The sequence below is a fragment of the Odontesthes bonariensis genome, chromosome 6, assembly GCF_027942865.1.
Source record: "Odontesthes bonariensis isolate fOdoBon6 chromosome 6, fOdoBon6.hap1, whole genome shotgun sequence".
In the NCBI taxonomy this organism is placed as follows: Eukaryota; Metazoa; Chordata; class Actinopteri; order Atheriniformes; family Atherinopsidae; genus Odontesthes; species Odontesthes bonariensis.
The window spans coordinates 13,105,333-13,124,378 of NC_134511.1; the positions used below are offsets into that span (position 1 = coordinate 13,105,333).

Genomic DNA, 19,046 nt, shown 5'->3' on the forward strand with positions numbered 1-19,046 from the left:
CTAATCACAAAGAAAATCTATGGTCGTCTTAAGTCACTTTACCGTTCTGTTGAATGTTTTTCTTTGCAAGTTCGAAGAAGAATTGTGACACAGCTGGTGCTGCCAATTCTTGATTATGCTGATGTTATTTATAGCAACACCCCAGAAACAAATCTTCGTCATTTAAGCACTTTATATAACAGTCTTTGTAGATTTGTTCTGAGGTGCCCATACAGGACCCACCACTGTCTAATGTATGAGTCCTTGAATTGGCTGGCTACCAAGGCAAGAAGGAAATTTCATTGGTTTTTATTTACTTTTAAGAGCATCTATTTTAATTTCCCTCAGTATTTACAGTAAAACAGTATCTTATACCTTTCCGTTCACAATACAGCCTAAGGCATACTGATTATTTATTTTTCTATACACCTGGAATCAGGAAAGAAATTGGTCGCCGCACATTTAAGTTTAAAGCTTCATCAGACTGGAATAAACTACCGCAATCACTCAGATCTATCACTTCTTTTTATATCTTTAAATCATCTTTATTTACTCATTGTCAAACATCCTGCTCTTGTTTTTGTGTTTCTGTTGGACTCAGTCTGTCTGGAGTTACTCGCCTGTTCCTTGTGCTAGAGTACCATTATATTTAGATTTTTCTACTGTGCTTTACTTTATGCCTTGATGTTGTGTACACAATGTGTGTATGTACTGTATCGTATGTAAGAATATTTATGTACATGTGTACATAGGTACTGGTTGGTCGATGGCTAGGCGTGGGGGAGCACTAAGTGTGAGTGATTGTGGGTGTGTGTGTGTGTGTGTGTGTGTGTAGTATGGGTATTTTGTGTATAAATGTTTTGTATCTTGTTTTGGACTTACCTTTAATTATGATCTCATACTACTGATGATTATATGTATGTTTTTGTAAGGATCCCCTCGAAAATTAGATAATGCATCTCAAGGGGCTATCCTTGAAATAAACAAATAAACAAATCCAGCATTGAAAGGGCTGTTCTTGAGTTCAAGCTTTTAATCATGATTCGGGTATTCCTGAAGAAGGCAATGAGTGTTGAATACATTGATATAAGACCATAAACAGGTTGTACAATACAGAGAAGATAGAGAAGACATGTAAAGGTTCTTAAACATCTGCATTTTGCAGTGTAAAGTGCACTGTACAGTGTAAAGATGCGGATCCATACATAATCCAGCTTCTCAGCATTCCACAAATATGACCCTGCCCTTACTTAGTTCTAGTTAATGCAAGCAACATACATATTTTTTTACATAAGAGTTCATTTACGTCTTTGGCAGTTTCAGCATTGTTTTTCAAGACCAGCAAACTGGGAACCTCACCTGAACATCAGACCTTGTGCCCAACATGGGTTGCCAGTTTCATGTTCAAATGGCTGAATGGATAGTCCCTGCTGGCAGTTTTCCAAAATGCTTGTGGAAAAAATTAAATCAGAGGAATTTATGGTTTTAGCAGCAAATTTACACCACAGAACCTTATGGAATTCTGTTGTGTCTACATACTGTTTCCATGTTTTCAGAGTAATGGACAGACCTACAGTTTGCCGTTATTCCTAATTGTACACGGCAAATTTTAATCACCATCAAGTCATGCAAACTCCTTCAAATTTATTATCTATTTTATAACAATCTGCTGGCATCCTTGGACACTTCAGACTGTACTTTCTGCTTTGTGTGTAGATCATTTAGCATTTCTGCTTTTCTTTTAAATATTAGGAACACAATTAAGGGTATTGTTCTTCATTACAGCTGTTGGCTTAAAATGAGAATGCATGGTGTGTGCGCGTCTGTGTGTATGTGTGGAGGAGGGTGCGGATAGTGTTCAGTACATATGAGCGGCTGTTGCTCGCTGTTCTCTCTCTGCTTAGCAGAAGCATCGGGAGGAGAGAAGACGGCAGACACTGATGAAGGTGAATGAGCCAATACAGAGACACGTGTAGAGTAAGTATAGACATTGTTACCGATCCTTTAATAGTACAGGGTAGGATAAAAATGTTGTAAACGCAGTATGATAAATCCATGTTGTCTGTGTCTCAGGTGCATTCATTTTTGGTTCTTGTGCTTTTAAACTCCTCTGATCATGCAGCTGTTAGTTTTCAAACACATGCAAATGTATCATGCACCATGTTGCACAACAGGTGCTGAATTTTTATGTCCTCTGTATCTCTGCTGAGTGCATGTGAGCAGTTTAAAGTTGCTAAAATTGCGTCTTTTAAAAAGAAAAAAAAAAGAAAAACCAGATCATGTGTGAAGGTATATTGTACACAATAATTCCTGCTTTTGTCCTATTATACGAATCAAATTGAAGTGAATAATAATTAATTAATCCCAAAGAGGGATATAATTTTGCAGCAGTGGTCCAACATATTAATCCATTTTGATCAATTTATGTACTTTTAAAAGGCAGTAGACCAACTAAAAATAATAGAACAACATTATATGTAATACATAAAAAGGGAAAGGAAAACTTTGCCCCTGACATGCACCTTAATCAGGCAAAAAATTTAATGTAAATTTATCCTAAGAACTGTGCATGTGGTTCAGGTTAAGTGCACTCAAAGCAAATTACAGCTACAGCTCGTCTTAATACCTCATATGTACCAGAGTAATCTTTGCATCTTTTTAATCTATGACATTTTTGGTATAAAGTTTTGTCAGACAGCTTACAGCAAACATTGCTGAGAAGGCAGCTGGACTGCATTTACAGATTTACCCCTCAGCTAACACTCACACACAGTTTATTCAGCCCCTCCACATCCAGTTTTACTCCATCAGAAGGCGACGTAAATAAATCAAATATGCATACAATGCTGATCAAAAAAAGGACACAAATGAATGTGTGGGCTAAAAACATCTTAATGACATGCTATACATTATAAATAATCTGTTGTTAATTTTGGTAGTCAAACCATTCCCACCCACAGGCTCTCAGCATTGTATATGAGTATCTAACAGTATAGAATGGCTAACAGTGGATCAAAGTTGTACTCCGCAGTTTGCTGGAATCAGAGGAGAGCAATGTTCTGTTGCTAGTTTCCTGGCAGAGCGTTTCAATTTCTACATATACAGTCCCTTTTCTCTTCCCTTTCCTATCTCCATTTCTTTTAATCTCCTCCAAATGTCATCATTTTAACAAATATTTTTGAGGAAAAAAAAAAAAACTAAGGTGACAAGGGACCATGTTGTTCCCGTCCCAAAATGCAACACAGCGTGATGTACTTTCACATTCCCATCACACCAACTGTTTTTTTCCCGCCTTCATTTTCATTCATTCATTTTTCTTTTGGTTGCTTAAAAATCTACATGGTCAGCAGCGCAAAAGCAAAATCATACATCACATTCAGACGATAAAGGATCAGCCCTTACAAGGCCATACTGAGGATCATGAAAGCCTATATGATCAGACGGGTTGGCTGTCCTTGCAAGGACCAATAACTGATCCTCACAGTACAAAGCTCCGCAGCCTCTTTTCATGTCACTTTCATTGAGTGGAGGACCACAGTGCAAGCTCTATAAAGTGGCTGTGCCCATTCAATGGACTAAAGAGGACAAAGCTCAGCTTACTGTGGTGCCACAGATTCACAACCAAAATAGGAATGAAGCAAAGGGAAAAGGGAGGGGAGGGTGCTAAGAGAAGAGAAGGATGTTAAATTCACCTGCTGAAAACATCCATCCATCCATCTATTTTCTATACCAGCTTAATCCGTTGGTCGGGTCGCAGGGGGGCTGGAGCCTATCCCAGCAGTCCTGCTGAATGCATTTACTGGAAATTGATCAAAAATGGATCTGTGCACAGGACAGCTTCTGTGTTTCAGGTGTGGAGGTGACACTTATTTCTTAGGATGCGATTTCAAAACATTAACTCATATTACTTGGGAAACTATACGAAACACTTTCTGAGCGCATGAAATCACTGAGTTACTGGGTGGGTGCATTGTTTCAGGATGAGCATTATTTACTTTGAGTCATTAACAATCCATGTTTTAAATATCAGGTCTATATGTAAAAGTTACTGTGTATTTATGAAGGTTCCAGTAAATAAAACTTTGGCTTAGTGGGTCTAACAATTGATCACATGATTTTGTTTTCATTTTGGGTAATCAAACAATAATAATGACCTTTTTTGTTTTTTGCCATTGCTATAGTTATGCACGTTACAGTGGCTACATTGGACAGCTCATAAAACAAAAAAACATGCCAACCTTTTAAATGTTTTAAAAAAGGGAAAAAAAAAGAAAACTAGGCAACAAACCTCAAACACCTAAACGTGAAATTGTCTCTAGATAATGTAATCTATTAATTTGTAACCACAGCCGCATTTTTTGTGTCACAGCATTTCATGATTTTGTCATGTTTTGACTGCCTCATCCCATTTAATGAGCACACATATGGAGGTCAGTGGGGTTTGACACTGAACAACTCGCTGCCAAGTAGAGTCAAGATCGAGTCTTGTCCTGGACACCTGTGCCCTCAAGTAACTTTACTTTAAAACGTTGCTTTTGCATTCAGTTGCTGTTTCCTTGTGCTTTCACCTGCTGCGTTGATGCTGTTGGACAGATGGAAAACTATTTGTTTCAGGTTAAGCATTTAATGCGAGGTGGTTAAGGTTAGGACAACGTCACTATTTTTTTCCCCAGTGTGGCTGTGTTTTACATCCCCTGGCCACCCCAGTGTGTGGCTTTGAATGCAAAGCATTTTTTTGCAGTACAAGATTCAGTACCTACAGTATCTAACTAGATTTTTCTTAGACATGCTTTGGGTGCTTCGATTTTTTTTGAGTGCCAGATTAAGAAGAGACAAAACAGTAATCAGAAACATCAGTGAACAAGGAAGTGATTAAAGAGAAGTAAAGCATTTTTCCATGTGTGCACTATCCAGGCTGACATCATGGATGGAGCTGCATGTTGCTTTCTTCGTTCCTTCCAGGGAGCTCTGCAGTAGGATGCAAGTCTGTGTTTCCATCTGTTTGCTCCCACAGATGACTTCCCCTCTCTGGTTACTCATCCTGTCTGGATTGGCAGTTGCATCCTTACTAGGTGAGTCCATGCACGATGTATTAACTCCACTAAGACCTATGGTTGGTTTTGTAGGTTAGTTTATCTGATCATTAGTAGAATAACTTGGCATAGAAATGCTGTTTTTATCTGGTTTTGTATTGTAAGTTATCCCTGAAGTCATCTAAATGCACTAAGCAAAACGATCGCCGTGATCAAGTCAAATCATTCTAAATGCAATGGTGCTGAGCTTAAGTGAAGTGGTGGTTTTTGCACTTCACTTGAATATCTTTCTGCCACACAACATTATACTTCTACGGCAAAACAGAGTTTTTTTTCAAGAGCCGGCTGGATCTCTCAGACCTTTTGCTGGATTTTATCCAGGAATTTTCTCAGGTACTAGGACTGGACAAGTTTTCCACCCAGACCTTATACCAAACCATATTCAGGGCTTTTTTTCCTTTTTCTTTTTTTTTGCAAACACATTTGTTTTCATAGATGCAACTAAAGAAATAAGTGAAAAATGTGTCTTTGTTATGGGCTGGTAATAACAAATGCATTGATATACAATTTTGCTCATGCAGGCAAAGTATGTGCGACCTCTAGTGGTCATGACTGCATGTGAAAGGTAAAGATGGCAGTTTGGTCGCACTGTAATAATGATTGTTTTTAGCTCTAACCCTGATTCTCTCTAACTCTAACAAAGTGGCTGGTAAGGTGTTGTGTTTACTTGTAACCAAGGCAGCCAGCAAAATGGCATCTTCAATGTTTTTCACGCTGAGCAATTGATTGTCAAAAACCCCAGCAGGAATTGATAAAAGTGTTTTAGTAAAGTGTTGAATGTATGCTAGACATGTAAAATGAAACATGTTTTTCATAGATTAAACTAATCTACAATACATGAACGTAATATAGCATAATAATATAAAAACAGTTGTACATGAGTCACAGTGCATTTCCTGCTTTGACATCAATGTAAGTGATCATTTATGCAGTTTTACACATTCTAAAGGAAGACACTTTACTTGTAATGTTTTCACTTTGCTATTTTGATAATAGCTCTAAAGAGAGCTCAGTGAGTGCATCCAGTATTTTTCAATTTTAACATAAGAAGTCTTGATGCGCTTCAAAATTCGATGGGTCTTTCATTTACTCATGCTCCAACTCTCTGCTAAAGTCCATTTCATCTTGGTAGTTGTTGCATAACCTCATGGCAAAACAGACAAACAGGTAAACAAGCACATTCCTTAAAAAAGAAAATAAAGTCCCGAACACTTCCTCCCCTACTGCCTAAATCCTGTCATACTGTGAATAGGCATTAAATTACAGAAAATACAACACATGATCTGTCCATAACATGTATGATATACCATATGTAATATATTCTGCCTTCCAGGTTTGGAGGATGTTTTCTTCAGTCCTCAGGACCTGACAGTCAGAGAAGGAGAGGCAGTTTTCTTCCAGTGTGTATCAGGAGAAAGTTCACCTCTTGCAAGCATCACCTGGCTCAAAGATGGAAAGTTGGTCACGAGAGGCAACCAGTTTCAGGTAAAAACTGCAACAAAAACAGCATTTGGATCTGTTTTAAAGGTCTGAATGACTTCTTAGAACAACAACATGTCCTCTATCAGCTCTATATTTGACTCAGATGTATGATTATATGCTTTGAATGATGTTTTCCTGTTCAGGGGGAGTACGGAGGTGGTCAAAAAAAGAAGACTTCTGGCACTCTGCACCTTCTCAATGTAACTTTAGAGGACAATGGAATATACATTTGTGTCACACACAACTATTTCCTGAACATCAGCAAGAAGAGCAAACCAGCTAAATTAACTGTGCAAGGTGAGCACATGCTCTTTGTCACAGCTCCTCGTTTGCAAATGATCACTTTTTGTCTAATCCTGGTCAGACTTTATGAAATTATCTATGAAAAAAAAGCAAAAACATGCAAACATGTTTTTCAGAAGTTTTCTCCCATTCGCCCAAGTTATTATTAATTAATTTTTAATTTTTTTTGCTGTGGATTTCACATCTTCCATCTGGCTTGCAGGGGTTCCTAGGAGGCTGCAGATCATACGGGACCCTGACAACATAACCATTGCTATGGGAACCGAAGTCTCCATGCAATGCACTGTCTATGGCTTCCCTGTTCCCATGGTGCATTGGTTCAAAGACAGCTGCCTCCTGCTAAACTGCTCAACCTCATTCAGCCTCCAGAACAATGGACAGCTGCTCACATTCAGGTCCGAGACTGCACAGAACAGCAGGGAGATTCATTCTTTTTTCTTTATGAAGCAGCTATGAGTTTATTGTTACAGTTTATGATCCAGATCCAAAGATTTATGGTGTAACGCTGTTGTATGATTCAGGCACTGAATCAAACATTTACTTGTTCTGACAGTTGGATATACAAACTGTAGATGGTTGAGCAGAGCAAGAATACTATGGGCACTTAAAGAGAAATGAAGATGTTTATTTTTGTAACGTTCTCATGATCAACAGGTTGAAAACATGGAAAGAAGGCTCTCTGTTATTTGCTAAGAAAAAACTGGCGATAACAGTTACAAAACTATTCAATTAAGTGGAAAAACCGCTGGATGTAATCTCTCATCTGACAGACACCAGATGGGATATCAGCACATTCAGGATAAATATCTAAAATCCTAGACACACAAAAAAAGAAAAAAGAAACCAATAGGAATCGGCATGTTGGAGCACAGTGTACCAAACAACCAGAAAAACTTTGTATACAGCTACTAGTCTGTTGTTATATTTGCTGCCTGTCTTGCCCAGGACAGTTATGTACAAAAGAATCTAATCTCCATCGTAACTTAAAACTTAAAAATACATCACTTATAATGATATTTATCTGTTAATGTTTTTTGTGTCCATACATAAAGTAGGACATTTTGCATTAAGTCTTAGGGTGTATTACAATTACACTTTCCACTGAGTTTGCTCAAGAGTTTGATTATTTTTAATGCAGCTTTGATGCTTTTACTTAGAGATTTTGTGCAGCTGTTGGACGGAGGTTTAATCTCTGATTGTTTTAAACAGAAATGTGACCAGAGAAGATGAGGGCTGGTATCACTGTGAAGCATCAAACGAGAAGGAGACAATCAAGTCCCAGCCAGCCTTCCTACTTCCAGCTGGTACTGTATACCAACATCTGCAGTAAACAGATATATATATATTAAACTAGATACTTTGACCTCCTAAAATGCACTGCTCATATTTGGTTTCCTCCTCTTTAGCTGTAATGCTGTTAAAACTGTCAACAGATACATAATGCATGATGTCTGAGCCTTTAAATGTTGTGTTTCAGAGATGGACTGGAGTTTTGTGCAGCAGCCCACAAACCTGACAGTGAAGAGAGGAGAAAATGTTACGCTCACCTGCAGGCCTCCACATAGCAGACCAGAAGCCCAGGTGTCATGGTTCAGAAACAACCAGCTTCTCGCTCCCACAGCTCAAGCAACTGTGCTGCCCAGTGGAGACCTCGTCTTCCACAGGTGTCTGACACGTTAGACATTATGTTAATAATGACTAAATAATTAAAGAAATGCATAAACCAATGGTTTACCAGTGCTGAAATTACTACCTCAATGGACTGCAATGATTTGCAAATCTCCATCCATCCACACGTTTTCTATACCCGCATAATCTAGTTCAGGGTTGCAAGGTGCCTATCCTAGCTGCCAGTGGCGTAGAGGCGGGGTACACTCTGGTTGCCAGTCCATCACAGAGCCACACAGAGACAAACAACCATGCATGCTCTAATTCCCTTCTTGGGTCAATTTAGAATGACTAATTAATTAACCTAACATGCATGTTTTTGGATGGTGGGAGGAAGTCGGAGAACACAGGGAGAACCCAGGCAAACACAGGGAGAACATGCTCCACACAGAAAGGCACCAGCCAGGATTCAAACCAGGAACCGATGCTAACCACAACATCACTGTGCAGCCCCTTTGCAAATCTCATAATCTAATTTTTCAGTCACAAAAGCACAAAGAAAACATATTAAAATACTGTACAGATTTTAAAGCAATATATGTTCCCATCAAGATTACATCTTTTTCAGGAAAGGCCTTAAATATTTCAGAATTCCTCTCGCAAAGGTCCAGCAACTGGTCCCTTCAGTTCCCAGATATTTACAGATTGTTGTTAAAAGAAGAGGGTTTTACACAGTGGTAAACATGGCCCTATCCTAACATTTCTTAAGAAATGTCACTGCCATGAAGTAGTAAAATGTCAATTTTTAACACAACACATACATTTTTATGTTCTATTATTCAGTTTTTTATTTTTAGATTTGCAAATCATTGCTTTCTGTCTTTGTTTTTATTCTATACAGCATTCCAACTTTTTCTTAACTAACCTTGATAGTCTTCATAAAATGTATACTCAGGATGTCAACTGAGGGTTTCTAAGAAAGAAAACATATAATTAATGACTTGTGAAAATGATTTGATAAACACTATTGTCAGGCTTAAAATGTTTTTACAAGAGTGTCTTTTTTTCCTTTATATTTTTGTCTTTAGTATCCTGGAGAACAACAGCGGCAGCTACTTCTGCAGGGCTTCCAACATCCACCTTCAAAGATTCCTCACCTCTAAAAGAGCAACACTAACTGTGTTGGGTATTACATCACCACAAAACATGCCATGCTGTTCTAGACACTCAGATTTCCTAAACTCTGAAAAATGATAGTCACAAATAGTCACAAATAAAAAAACAGCGCCTATGAGTGTCAAATACAGCGGGGGACATCTTGACACGACTCTGACAAGATCACACGTGCGGTGAGCTCATGTCAATTACCATCAAAGCATTTCACCAAGAGCAAATCAGATTAAAGTCGCAAACCATCAGACATGTTGTTAATCTAGGGCTGCCTAAAGCTGAATTCATAAAGTTGAAATATTCATGTCAATGCTCTTTGACTCAGATCAAAAACAAATTTGAGTGTGTCTTGAGATTTCATTCTTCTGTTTAACTAAACTCAAATTGGTCTCAGCTGATTCAGAATCAGGACATTATTTAATGCAGACTTGTGTTTGTCCAATTGAATATTTCCTTACCTCCTATTTTGTGTATAATTCAAAAACCAAATGAAAAGGAGACTAAAAATAAAAAATAAAAAAGAGAGGAATAAGTTAATAGCGTCATAAATTAATTAAATCGATACTTTTGGCCATGAGAATCACACAGGGAAGATCTGACATCATAACAGCACTACCTGTGGCCAAATAACAATAATAAGGAAGAGCTTTTAGATTTGTCTGACAGCCAGCTGTCACCACACTCCTTATATATATAAACAACTATTATTTCAAGTAATTAGGTTAATTTATTTCCATTTAGCAATATTATACCACTATTCCTCTGCACTTGGTGACAATACCGGTGAAAATGTGGATGACATGCCCACTACACAAACTATGGTATGTCTATTAAAACAAAACAAACACATATAAAATGGGGAAAAAAATAATTGGCGCAGTGGATAATGCATGTTCTACATGTTCTACATGTTCTACATGGAAATACCTAGTTGTCCTAAATTTTCATCAATCAGTTAAAAATAGCGTGGCTTAACATCTCTTTCCTTACCCTCCATTCTCCCTCAGTCACAGCCAAAACAAGTCCAATAGATATGCTCTTTTTTTTGGGCAATAAAAAAAATCGTGTCATTGGCACTTTACATTGAATTGACTGGGCAGTTCCCATGAATACTTATGTAGCAGGGTCTGGGCTTAAAGATCACTGTGTCAAAGCCTTTCTAAATTATAGCTGTACCTTGTAAATAAATATCACCAGCAGTTTTTTTTAAACACCCAAGCAGAGTTTGCAATGCGTGCAAAGCATTGTTTAATGTAAAAGTGTAATAAAGAGCCTGGCTTGTGATAGTTTGTCTTTTTCCTGCAGCCCCTCCCTCAGTGAAAGTGTGGCCCCAGGTATTGACGGTGCCTCTGGGTGCTCGGGCAGTGCTGGAGTGTGAGGTGTCTGGTCACCCTTTACCCTCCATCAGCTGGATGAAGAGAGGCCACTTCAAGCAGACTGGAGGCAAGGTTGCATATGGGTGAGTTACCGTGTTGTAGCTTTGAATAAAGCAGCTCCATAACTGCCTGGTGAGCATATATATCCTTCTCATTCAGACAGAGAAATGCCAGTCTCCATATTCAGTCAGCCAGGAGTTATGATGAGGCTGTGTACGTGTGTGAGGCCTCAAACACACTTGGAAAAACCCACAGCACAGCCCTGCTGAGAGTTGCTGGTAAGACTCATAGTAATTTAATTGCAATGAAGATGGTGTATAATCCTTTATTTGCTTTTTTTCCTCTTTCCCAAGTGAGCCCCATAATAGTTACCTATGTTGGCCATGTCAGCTGCAAGATTGGAGCTTCAGTGGTTCTGCCTTGCGGAGCTGTGGGGATTCAGCCCATCAGATACAGCTGGACGAAAGGCAGAGCGGAGACACCATCTCCCATCAGTCCCACTGAAGACAAACACGTTGATGGTGAGAAGTGGAAAATAACTTTAATAGTTGGTTTGATATTCAATCCAGATGTTAGCTTGCCTGCTGTGTGTAATACATGATTTGTTGTCTCACGGCTTGTGTAGAAGGGGGAGCCCTGCATATTCCCAGTGTGCAGTACTCCGATGCTGGGGAGTATTTCTGTACAGCTGAGAACAGAGCCGGGCGACATCAGAGACACACAGTCCTCACCATCACAGGTAAGTCAATGTAAGCGCTTCATTTATTTTAGGCTTTTTAGGAAATATTTTACCAATGACCTTAATTGCACAAAGTGAAAGTGAAGTATGTTTTTCTTTATCAGTTACCTCCCTCAGAAATGTAGTATGCAAGAGGATTTTAAATTGAAGCAATACTTGGTGTAACAACTTTATTACTGGTCCTAACTGAGCTAATATTTTACATCACACATCATAATCATAAAACAAGAGGCTTTTGACCATACCTGCATGGGCTTCTTTTTCTTGCTGATTCTCTTTCATGCTGTTCTTTGCCTTAAGCCGAGGATCATCCAGCTGATAGAGACACGCAGACAAGCAAGGTTTTGTCTGCTGTGAGTAATGATGTGGTGAAACTCTTTGCTGTGACTTTTGTGACAACACTGTTTTGTTCCTAAGATCATTGTGCAGACTGTGAATTCAGTTTTTCTGTGTAAGTTTATGTAGAAGCTGTGTATTATTCTGTGTACTCTTTAATATGTAGTGACATTGGTGGGTAACATCACTGCTCTGATATTTGTGGCCTATCACCTGCTTAATACTTGTTTTGTGGCTTAAGTCATTTCTGGTGGTGTCAAATGCGTCTTGAAATAACAACCTTTGTTTTAATATTTTCTAGAGCACTAATGTTGGCAAAGCACTGCTGGTTTCCCTGTCAGCGGACTCTATGGCTGTGCGGAACTTTAAAACAACAATTCCTCCAGATGTGCAGGCACAGCATAAGGAAACAATACGTACGTAATCCGGCTCCCTCCCACCACCTTAAAACATGCATGTGAGGTTAACTAGGGATTCTAAATTCACCTGAGAGGGGGCGAGCATGCATGGTTGTTTGTCTCTGTGTGGCTCTGTGGTGGACTGACGTCCCGTTCAGGGCGTACGCCGCCTCTTGCACAATGGTAAGCCTTAATTGGATTAAGAGGGTATAGAAGATGGATGGATGGATGGATCAAATGAAATTAGAGTGAATGTTGTAGTTTCTTATTTGACCTCGTGGTGGCAGTGTTGTCACAATAAGTGAACCAAGAAAATGATTATGGCAGGGCAAATTTGTTTGCATTTGATAGTTTTGATGATATAAGCTCTCCAATCAAGGATGAGTGTAGTCGGCTAGATCTTCAAAGGCAAATTTGGTATATGAGAGTAACAAAGCAAATTAGACTGCTGTTGTTACCTCAGTAGTTTTCCAGACTAGATGTCCATGGTGGAATGTCAATATATGTCATAAACTCTACTGAAAAATTTGCCATGCAGCAGTAGTGACTTCTCTTGGGGATAAGCAACACGACTGTGTCATGAGTGTCACGATGTGACAGAGTTTTCATGGTGCAAAATAAACATTTAGTTAAAGAAAAGATAATACACGTTAACAGGAAACATATTGTTTATAATAATCTTTGATAACATTCTGAGATCACAAGTTGCCTTTTCTTGTTTTCATGAGAGAATTAAGCTAATTTTGTTGCGTTAATTCGGATTTTTTTTGTATGTTCACTCAAAAGCAGAGTTGCGCAGATTTCCATTCTTACTTTTAGGCAATATTATCTGCTTCTAAACCATAACCCTCAGCAAACTAAATAATATGCATGTCTAGATTTACATTGACATACAGATCCTTTCCAACAGTCATGGAAACAATATGCGAAGCTGAAATCTGATTAGACCAAATGATCCACCCACACAATTGAAACTTTTTCACAAACATCCCTTACCTTAAGAAAATAAGAGTCATTTCAAGAGAAAACTGATTGATTTCTATCACCATGAGAAACGCAAGTTAATTATCTAAGTTGTAAAAAATCATATTTTTCTATAGAATAACAAATAAAATAAAATTGTGTTGGACATATGACAGAACATAGGACATTAATCTTTTTCAAACATAATTTGCAGGCTCCATCTTCAGCAATTCAACTACATCACCAACCTTTTCAAGGACAGCCACTGCTGAGCTTAAGATGCCATCAAGGTCACTGCATTTTTTACCGCACCACCTGAATCAGCAAACAACCAATCCAACTCAGCCATTAATCACACAGATGCAGCCTCCAATATTACCACCTCCTCCCCATCCAAACTTCCAGTCTGTAGATGACCACACCAAACTGCTACTAATAAGAGATCCACTTCTTATTTCAAATAGTCAACCACCAGCAACACGCAGCCCAACCTCAGTAATTACCAGGGAAGTTTTGGGTTTAAACCTTCAGTATGAACTCACTGAAAGTCAGACATTAACATCCCCAAGTGCACAATTTCAGCATCAAGTCGCTAAGGAATCGTTTCCAGAGCCTGATTCTCTGCGCTCTAACAGCAATGCTGAGTCTCTAGAGAGTGAAATCACAGAGAAGACTGAGTCTCAGCCATCATCAAAGCTCAGAGTGGGTGGACCGTTTGGATTCCTCAAGTTTGATTCATATCCACCAACTCCAACACAAAGTCCTGTCATCACAACTAAAATGAGACATTCAGACTGGTTCCCCCTCACAGTAACTTCACAAGCTGAGTCATATCTGGTAACAAATACACCTTTTTCCCACCATGACCAATCCTTGATTCCTCAAGTCAAACAAATTCATTTGCAGCCCTCATCAACTCTCCACCAAGCATCTCAGACTCCTCCTCACAAATCCTTCACCTTAAATTTTTTACCAAAGTTTCAACTTGAGCTTTCAACGTTTCGTCCATCCTTGCTGCCTCCTTCTTCAGTCACAAAGGCTCAGCCATCCCAATTTCATGGTCAACCTTCAAAACCTGGATCACTGCAATATCCGCAGCTTTCCTCAACAATTGTTAGTCTTCAAGATTCTGGCTCCTCAGTGTTGGACAGTGAGGTCATCCGTCCAGTCAACAGGTCTGATCAGCTAAATGCTACACAGACAGAGAAACCACTCAACAACACAAAGCTGACAGACTGGCTAAAGAGGAACACCTCCCAGTCGCCTATGACAAGCAATGATCCCAAGTAGGTAAAACACAAAAGATGGTATTATTTATAACTATAAAGAGTTTGTACAGTGTGTTCAAGAGGCCACATTTTGTTTGTCTTGTGTCCTCCAGACTGACACAGCAGTCGCCGTCATGGTTGCCTATGCTGGAGAAGCATGACATTCCCATTGTGGTGGGAGTGGGTGCATCTTTGGCCTTCATCTTCATCACTGTTGCCTTCTATTCAGTGGTCCAGAAGAATGAAACTGTACCAACAAGTCGAGCAGGTCAGGGAAGTTCTTAGCACACTAACAATCTGAAAATCTGAAGACAATTTGTATGGTTCAAACTAATAAGGCGTCACATAATAATTAATGAGGTTTAGAGACACTGTTAAATGTAATGTTTATCTGAGATGTTAAAATCTAGCTACCTGATTCCCCCGGTTTCTTTTTGCCATGCTAAGCTAAACTAGCTTCATCTTGATTACGAAGTTAATTAAAGTTTATTTAGCAAAACTAAACCAGCTTGGCTAATACTGCTTAATTGTGTCAAGCTAAGCTAAACTTGCTGGGCTAAACTAGTTTAATTTTGCCAAGCAAGGGTAAACCAGCTTCATATTAGATATGAAGATAATTTAGTCAAGCCAAACCAATTTGGCTAAAGTAGCATAATTTTGCCAAGCTAACTTCATTTCAAATATATCGTTAATGTCCTCATGCAACTCTTCCATACAAAAAGAGTGTATTCAGCCTTAAAACCTGTTTCCTAAAGCTAAATCAGATGTCATTGACAGCTCAGAGGAATCTAGGTGTCCCAGTAACAAATGCTGAACGTCAATCTGCAGGACGCACAAACAGGTGAATACAAACAACACCACACACCACAAAAAAAGAATATATAACACTTTTTTTCCCCATTAAAAACAAGATTGCTGTGTGTCTTACACAGAGCTTTTGAGGACGATGACTGTGTTTCAGTGATTGAGCAAAGCCCCAACACATCAGACACCCGAGCCAGACCTCCAGGACCCAGCTTGGTCACGGTGCAGCTGGAGCCCACGTTTGAGGAGCTGCGACAGCTCACACAACCCACTCTGGACAACCACTCAGTCACTGTGGAAACCTATCCTGAGCCCATTGTTGACACAAAGGTCTTAAAAGTTCCAAAACACATCAACATGATATTTATGTTAATTTGAAGGGGATTTTGACTTAGACTTAGACTTACATGCACATTGACATCATATGTATCTAAATAAAAAACACAATAAACAAAAAGACATAGAAGATGTATCTCCTAAAATTAGTTTTTCAAATTAGCTTCAGGAATGACAATATTCCATTATTTGGAATTCGTTCCTATAGTAACAGCCCTGGTTTGAAGATTTTTGAGATATTTTCGGGGGCCCAAATCCAGGGCCCTACATGTTTAAAGGGATTTTCATAAAATAGTAGTAATGTCAGTTATCCTATAATTCTTCTCTTTACCAATAGGTTGTTGTGTGTGAAATATCATGGCATTGTACCTTGTGGTATCATCAGTATTTCATAGATTTATCCTATGCTTTGGTTAAGCAATAATTGTTACTACCAAGAGTTGTGCTCTACTTCCAGATTGACCCATCCTTTGAGGAAGAGAGGGGCTGCAGTTCGTCTCAACCCAGCGTCCAGCTGCAATGCACAGAGGACTGGACCAGTAACAGAGGAGACAACCATAGCCCATGCCCGGACACTTTGCCTCCTCCATCATCTTTACCCTCCCCTTCTCCTTCCCCAACCCCAGCATCCAGACGTGAGGAGACTCTCCATTCCTCTGTAACGTTACAAACTACTGAGCCATTAGTCGCGCCCATCCACCACAGCCTCAACATCTCACATGGCAACCCTCCCCTGCTGCTCACTCACCACCTCTCTTTGGGCCTCACAACAGTTGCTGTTGATGTCCAGTTCTACCCAGCAGCCACAGCTTCGATGGCAGTAGGCACCAGCACTCACATCAATTCAGTCTCTAATTCAACCTCAGTGACTGCGCCTCTGTTTAGTCCCCCGTTGGCCAACAGCCAGGAGAATGATGACCGATCAACTGCCAGGTTTCATCACAGTAAGTAGCGACAGGTGGACATATGACATATGACCAACAATCTCCAGTTGTGGAGCATGTGCATCATGAACTAGTGTAATGTTAGCAAATTTCTTGAATTACTTTTAGAATAATTTTTTGAGTTAATTTAAATATTTTTTTTTTGGATGGATTCCTTCCATTTCTTTCTGAGAGATTGATATGTATATTAATGAGTTCCGTGACATTTTTTCCCAATGTTAAATGGATTCAGCCCATTGACTCTAAGAATGTAGAACATCCATTTTGAACCAGGTACAACATTTGTCCACTTGTAAACATTTGATTACTGGAGTAGACCTACATATGACTCATGCAAACAAGTTTGACTTGTCCCTAAATCTATGTTATATTTGCTCTATGGTGAAAATTAGATTTAGCTTTAAATGACCACAACATCAAATGTTAGATTGACTTTGTGAGTAGCCTTTCTTATTTGAGAAAGGCCCGTAGGGAAAGACTTATCACACTTTTCCCTGCAGGTCTTCCTATTTTTCAACTGTGTCCCTCATAGAGCATAACTAGATAACAAAAATGTAGAGCCGCATGACCTGTCTTAATAACACCAAAGTGTTTAGGGCTCCAGGTATTGTGATGTCAATTTTGGCAGTCGCTGCCGTGCGAGATCCTAAACAAGTATAAACTAAGCATTAAGGGATTTTAGGGCTATAGCACACTCTCCCAACACCCCTCAACACTTTCATACTCTTAAGCTGAAGTCAAAAGTTGGGAGGCAACTAAAAGGCAATTAGCTCAGCTTAGCATGAAGTCTATCGAAAATGGTCAAAATACACCATAAGTCCACCTCATAGACAAGAAACTCTGAGTTACAATTTGTTTATCCGCTCATTCCATTCTTTCCTAATAAAACAAAAAAAAAGAAAAGAAGGAAATTAGCATTGTATATGTATTCAATCTGATCATCAAAAGAGTTCAACACAGCTTTGGACGAGTAGACAGCACAGAGTACACAAAGTAGAGATAACTTCTGGATAAAAAAAAAAAATAGATTTAGAGCGGTTTTTGAGCACAGAACCAGAAAATGGAGGATGGTTCGTTGGAGTTTTGTTTCATTTTGAAAGTGGAATGAATGAATAATACAAGGATTTGGTAACCTTTTTTCTTCTTTTTCATCTGTTTCTGTTCATTTTTAACAGCACAGATAGAATGGGATTCATGAATTTTGAACATGACCAAGCCAGCTGTTTTCCCATACTTTTAGTCTTCATGCTAAGCTAAGCTAACTGTTTCCTGGCTGATCTTCTCATGTTGCCCTTGGCAAGGAACATGTGTTTTAGGAAATAATACTTCCCCAATTGAAACATTTAACTATGAGTCTGAGTTACAGTGTTATTATCTGCGTATTTCATTACTGTGAATCCTGTTGTATTTCATAGCTTCTCTAAAGCACTCTCGGTACTCCTATCTGCAGCTGATGATAATATTTGTCATATAGGCTTCGTGTCGATTTTCATAACAAAGCTGTGGGTTAGTTCATGTAAAAAGCTTTTCTATAGAGAAACAGCCAAGGAGACATTATATTGCAATTTTTGAAGAACTGTATACAAGTAATTTAACCTACTCTCTATACCAAGGTACTTGACTGTTACACTTTTTTTCTAAAAACCAAAGGGGGACCATTGGTATATTAATAAACATTAATACAAGTCCATTTTTGTCTGTTAAAAATGTTGAAATGTTATTTGCTGTTCTGTATTAAAAAGCTCTGCCAGCTCTGGGTTTAGGTCCTTAATCCACATGGACTAAAGCTGCCTCCATTATTGTAAAACTCTCTTTGTGAATATACCAGGTTCTGTAACCCTGAAAAATGCTTGATGGTTGTGTTTTAATAGGAAATACATGTTCAGTTATACTCTCTGACACTATTATAGCATTAAAGGTCCTCCTTTATATACTTCTTGAAGTTTGGTTAGCTGGCAGACGTGAAGGTAAGTCCAACAACAATTAAAAAGAAAGCGAAAGACGTCCCAAATGAAGCAGCAAATATTTGTTTCAGGCTGAACCCGAAAGAAGCAAACAGCCTGAGTAAAGGACTGGCAGTCTTCAGAGAGAGAGAGAGAGAGAGAGAGAGAGAGAGAGAGAGAGAAAAACAGCTAAAAGATGGGTGTAGTGCGGGTTTGATAGCATAATGTGATGCAGGTGTCTTCAGGAGGAAAACAGAAAAACTAGATAACGTCTGAAACGAGAACAACTTGCAAAGTATAAATG

At 38.9% G+C, this 19,046-nt stretch overlaps 1 protein-coding gene across 6 annotated transcripts; it reads left to right on the top strand.

Annotated features, from left to right (window-relative positions):
* The first annotated feature begins 1,883 nt into the window (after positions 1 to 1,883).
* On the top strand, positions 1,884 to 18,487 carry LOC142382024 (uncharacterized). Of its 6 annotated transcripts, XM_075467454.1 has the most exons (19): positions 1,884 to 1,956; positions 4,894 to 5,051; positions 6,406 to 6,557; positions 6,698 to 6,851; positions 7,060 to 7,252; positions 8,067 to 8,161; positions 8,335 to 8,521; positions 9,554 to 9,651; positions 10,941 to 11,094; positions 11,171 to 11,289; positions 11,365 to 11,532; positions 11,637 to 11,750; positions 12,051 to 12,103; positions 12,388 to 12,502; positions 13,662 to 14,733; positions 14,829 to 14,983; positions 15,493 to 15,556; positions 15,648 to 15,849; positions 16,313 to 18,487. In XM_075467454.1, exons 2-19 carry the CDS (start codon positions 4,907 to 4,909, stop codon positions 16,805 to 16,807), a joined length of 3,735 nt encoding a protein of 1,244 aa, XP_075323569.1. In that variant the 5' UTR covers positions 1,884 to 1,956; positions 4,894 to 4,906; the 3' UTR covers positions 16,808 to 18,487. The 6 variants fall into 6 exon arrangements, with proteins under 6 accessions (XP_075323569.1, XP_075323567.1, XP_075323570.1 ...); XM_075467452.1 differs by having other exon boundaries at positions 11,171 to 11,532; XM_075467455.1 differs by lacking the exon at positions 15,493 to 15,556 and having other exon boundaries at positions 11,171 to 11,532; positions 15,677 to 15,849.
* Positions 18,488 to 19,046: the final 559 nt, after the last annotated feature.

What these genes read in the sequence shown, in the direction of transcription:
- LOC142382024 (XM_075467452.1), top strand. Translation starts at nt 4,907, where the DNA reads ATGGAGCTGCATGTTGCTTTCTTCGTTCCTTCCAGGGAGCTCTGCAGT. An exon ending in AGCTAAATTAACTGTGCAAG is followed by an intron (nt 6,852 to 7,059) that starts GTGAGCACATGC and finishes TCTGGCTTGCAG; the next exon opens with GGGTTCCTAGGAGGCTGCAG. An exon ending in TGTACCAACAAGTCGAGCAG is followed by an intron (nt 14,984 to 15,492) that starts GTCAGGGAAGTT and finishes TGTCATTGACAG; the next exon opens with CTCAGAGGAATCTAGGTGTC.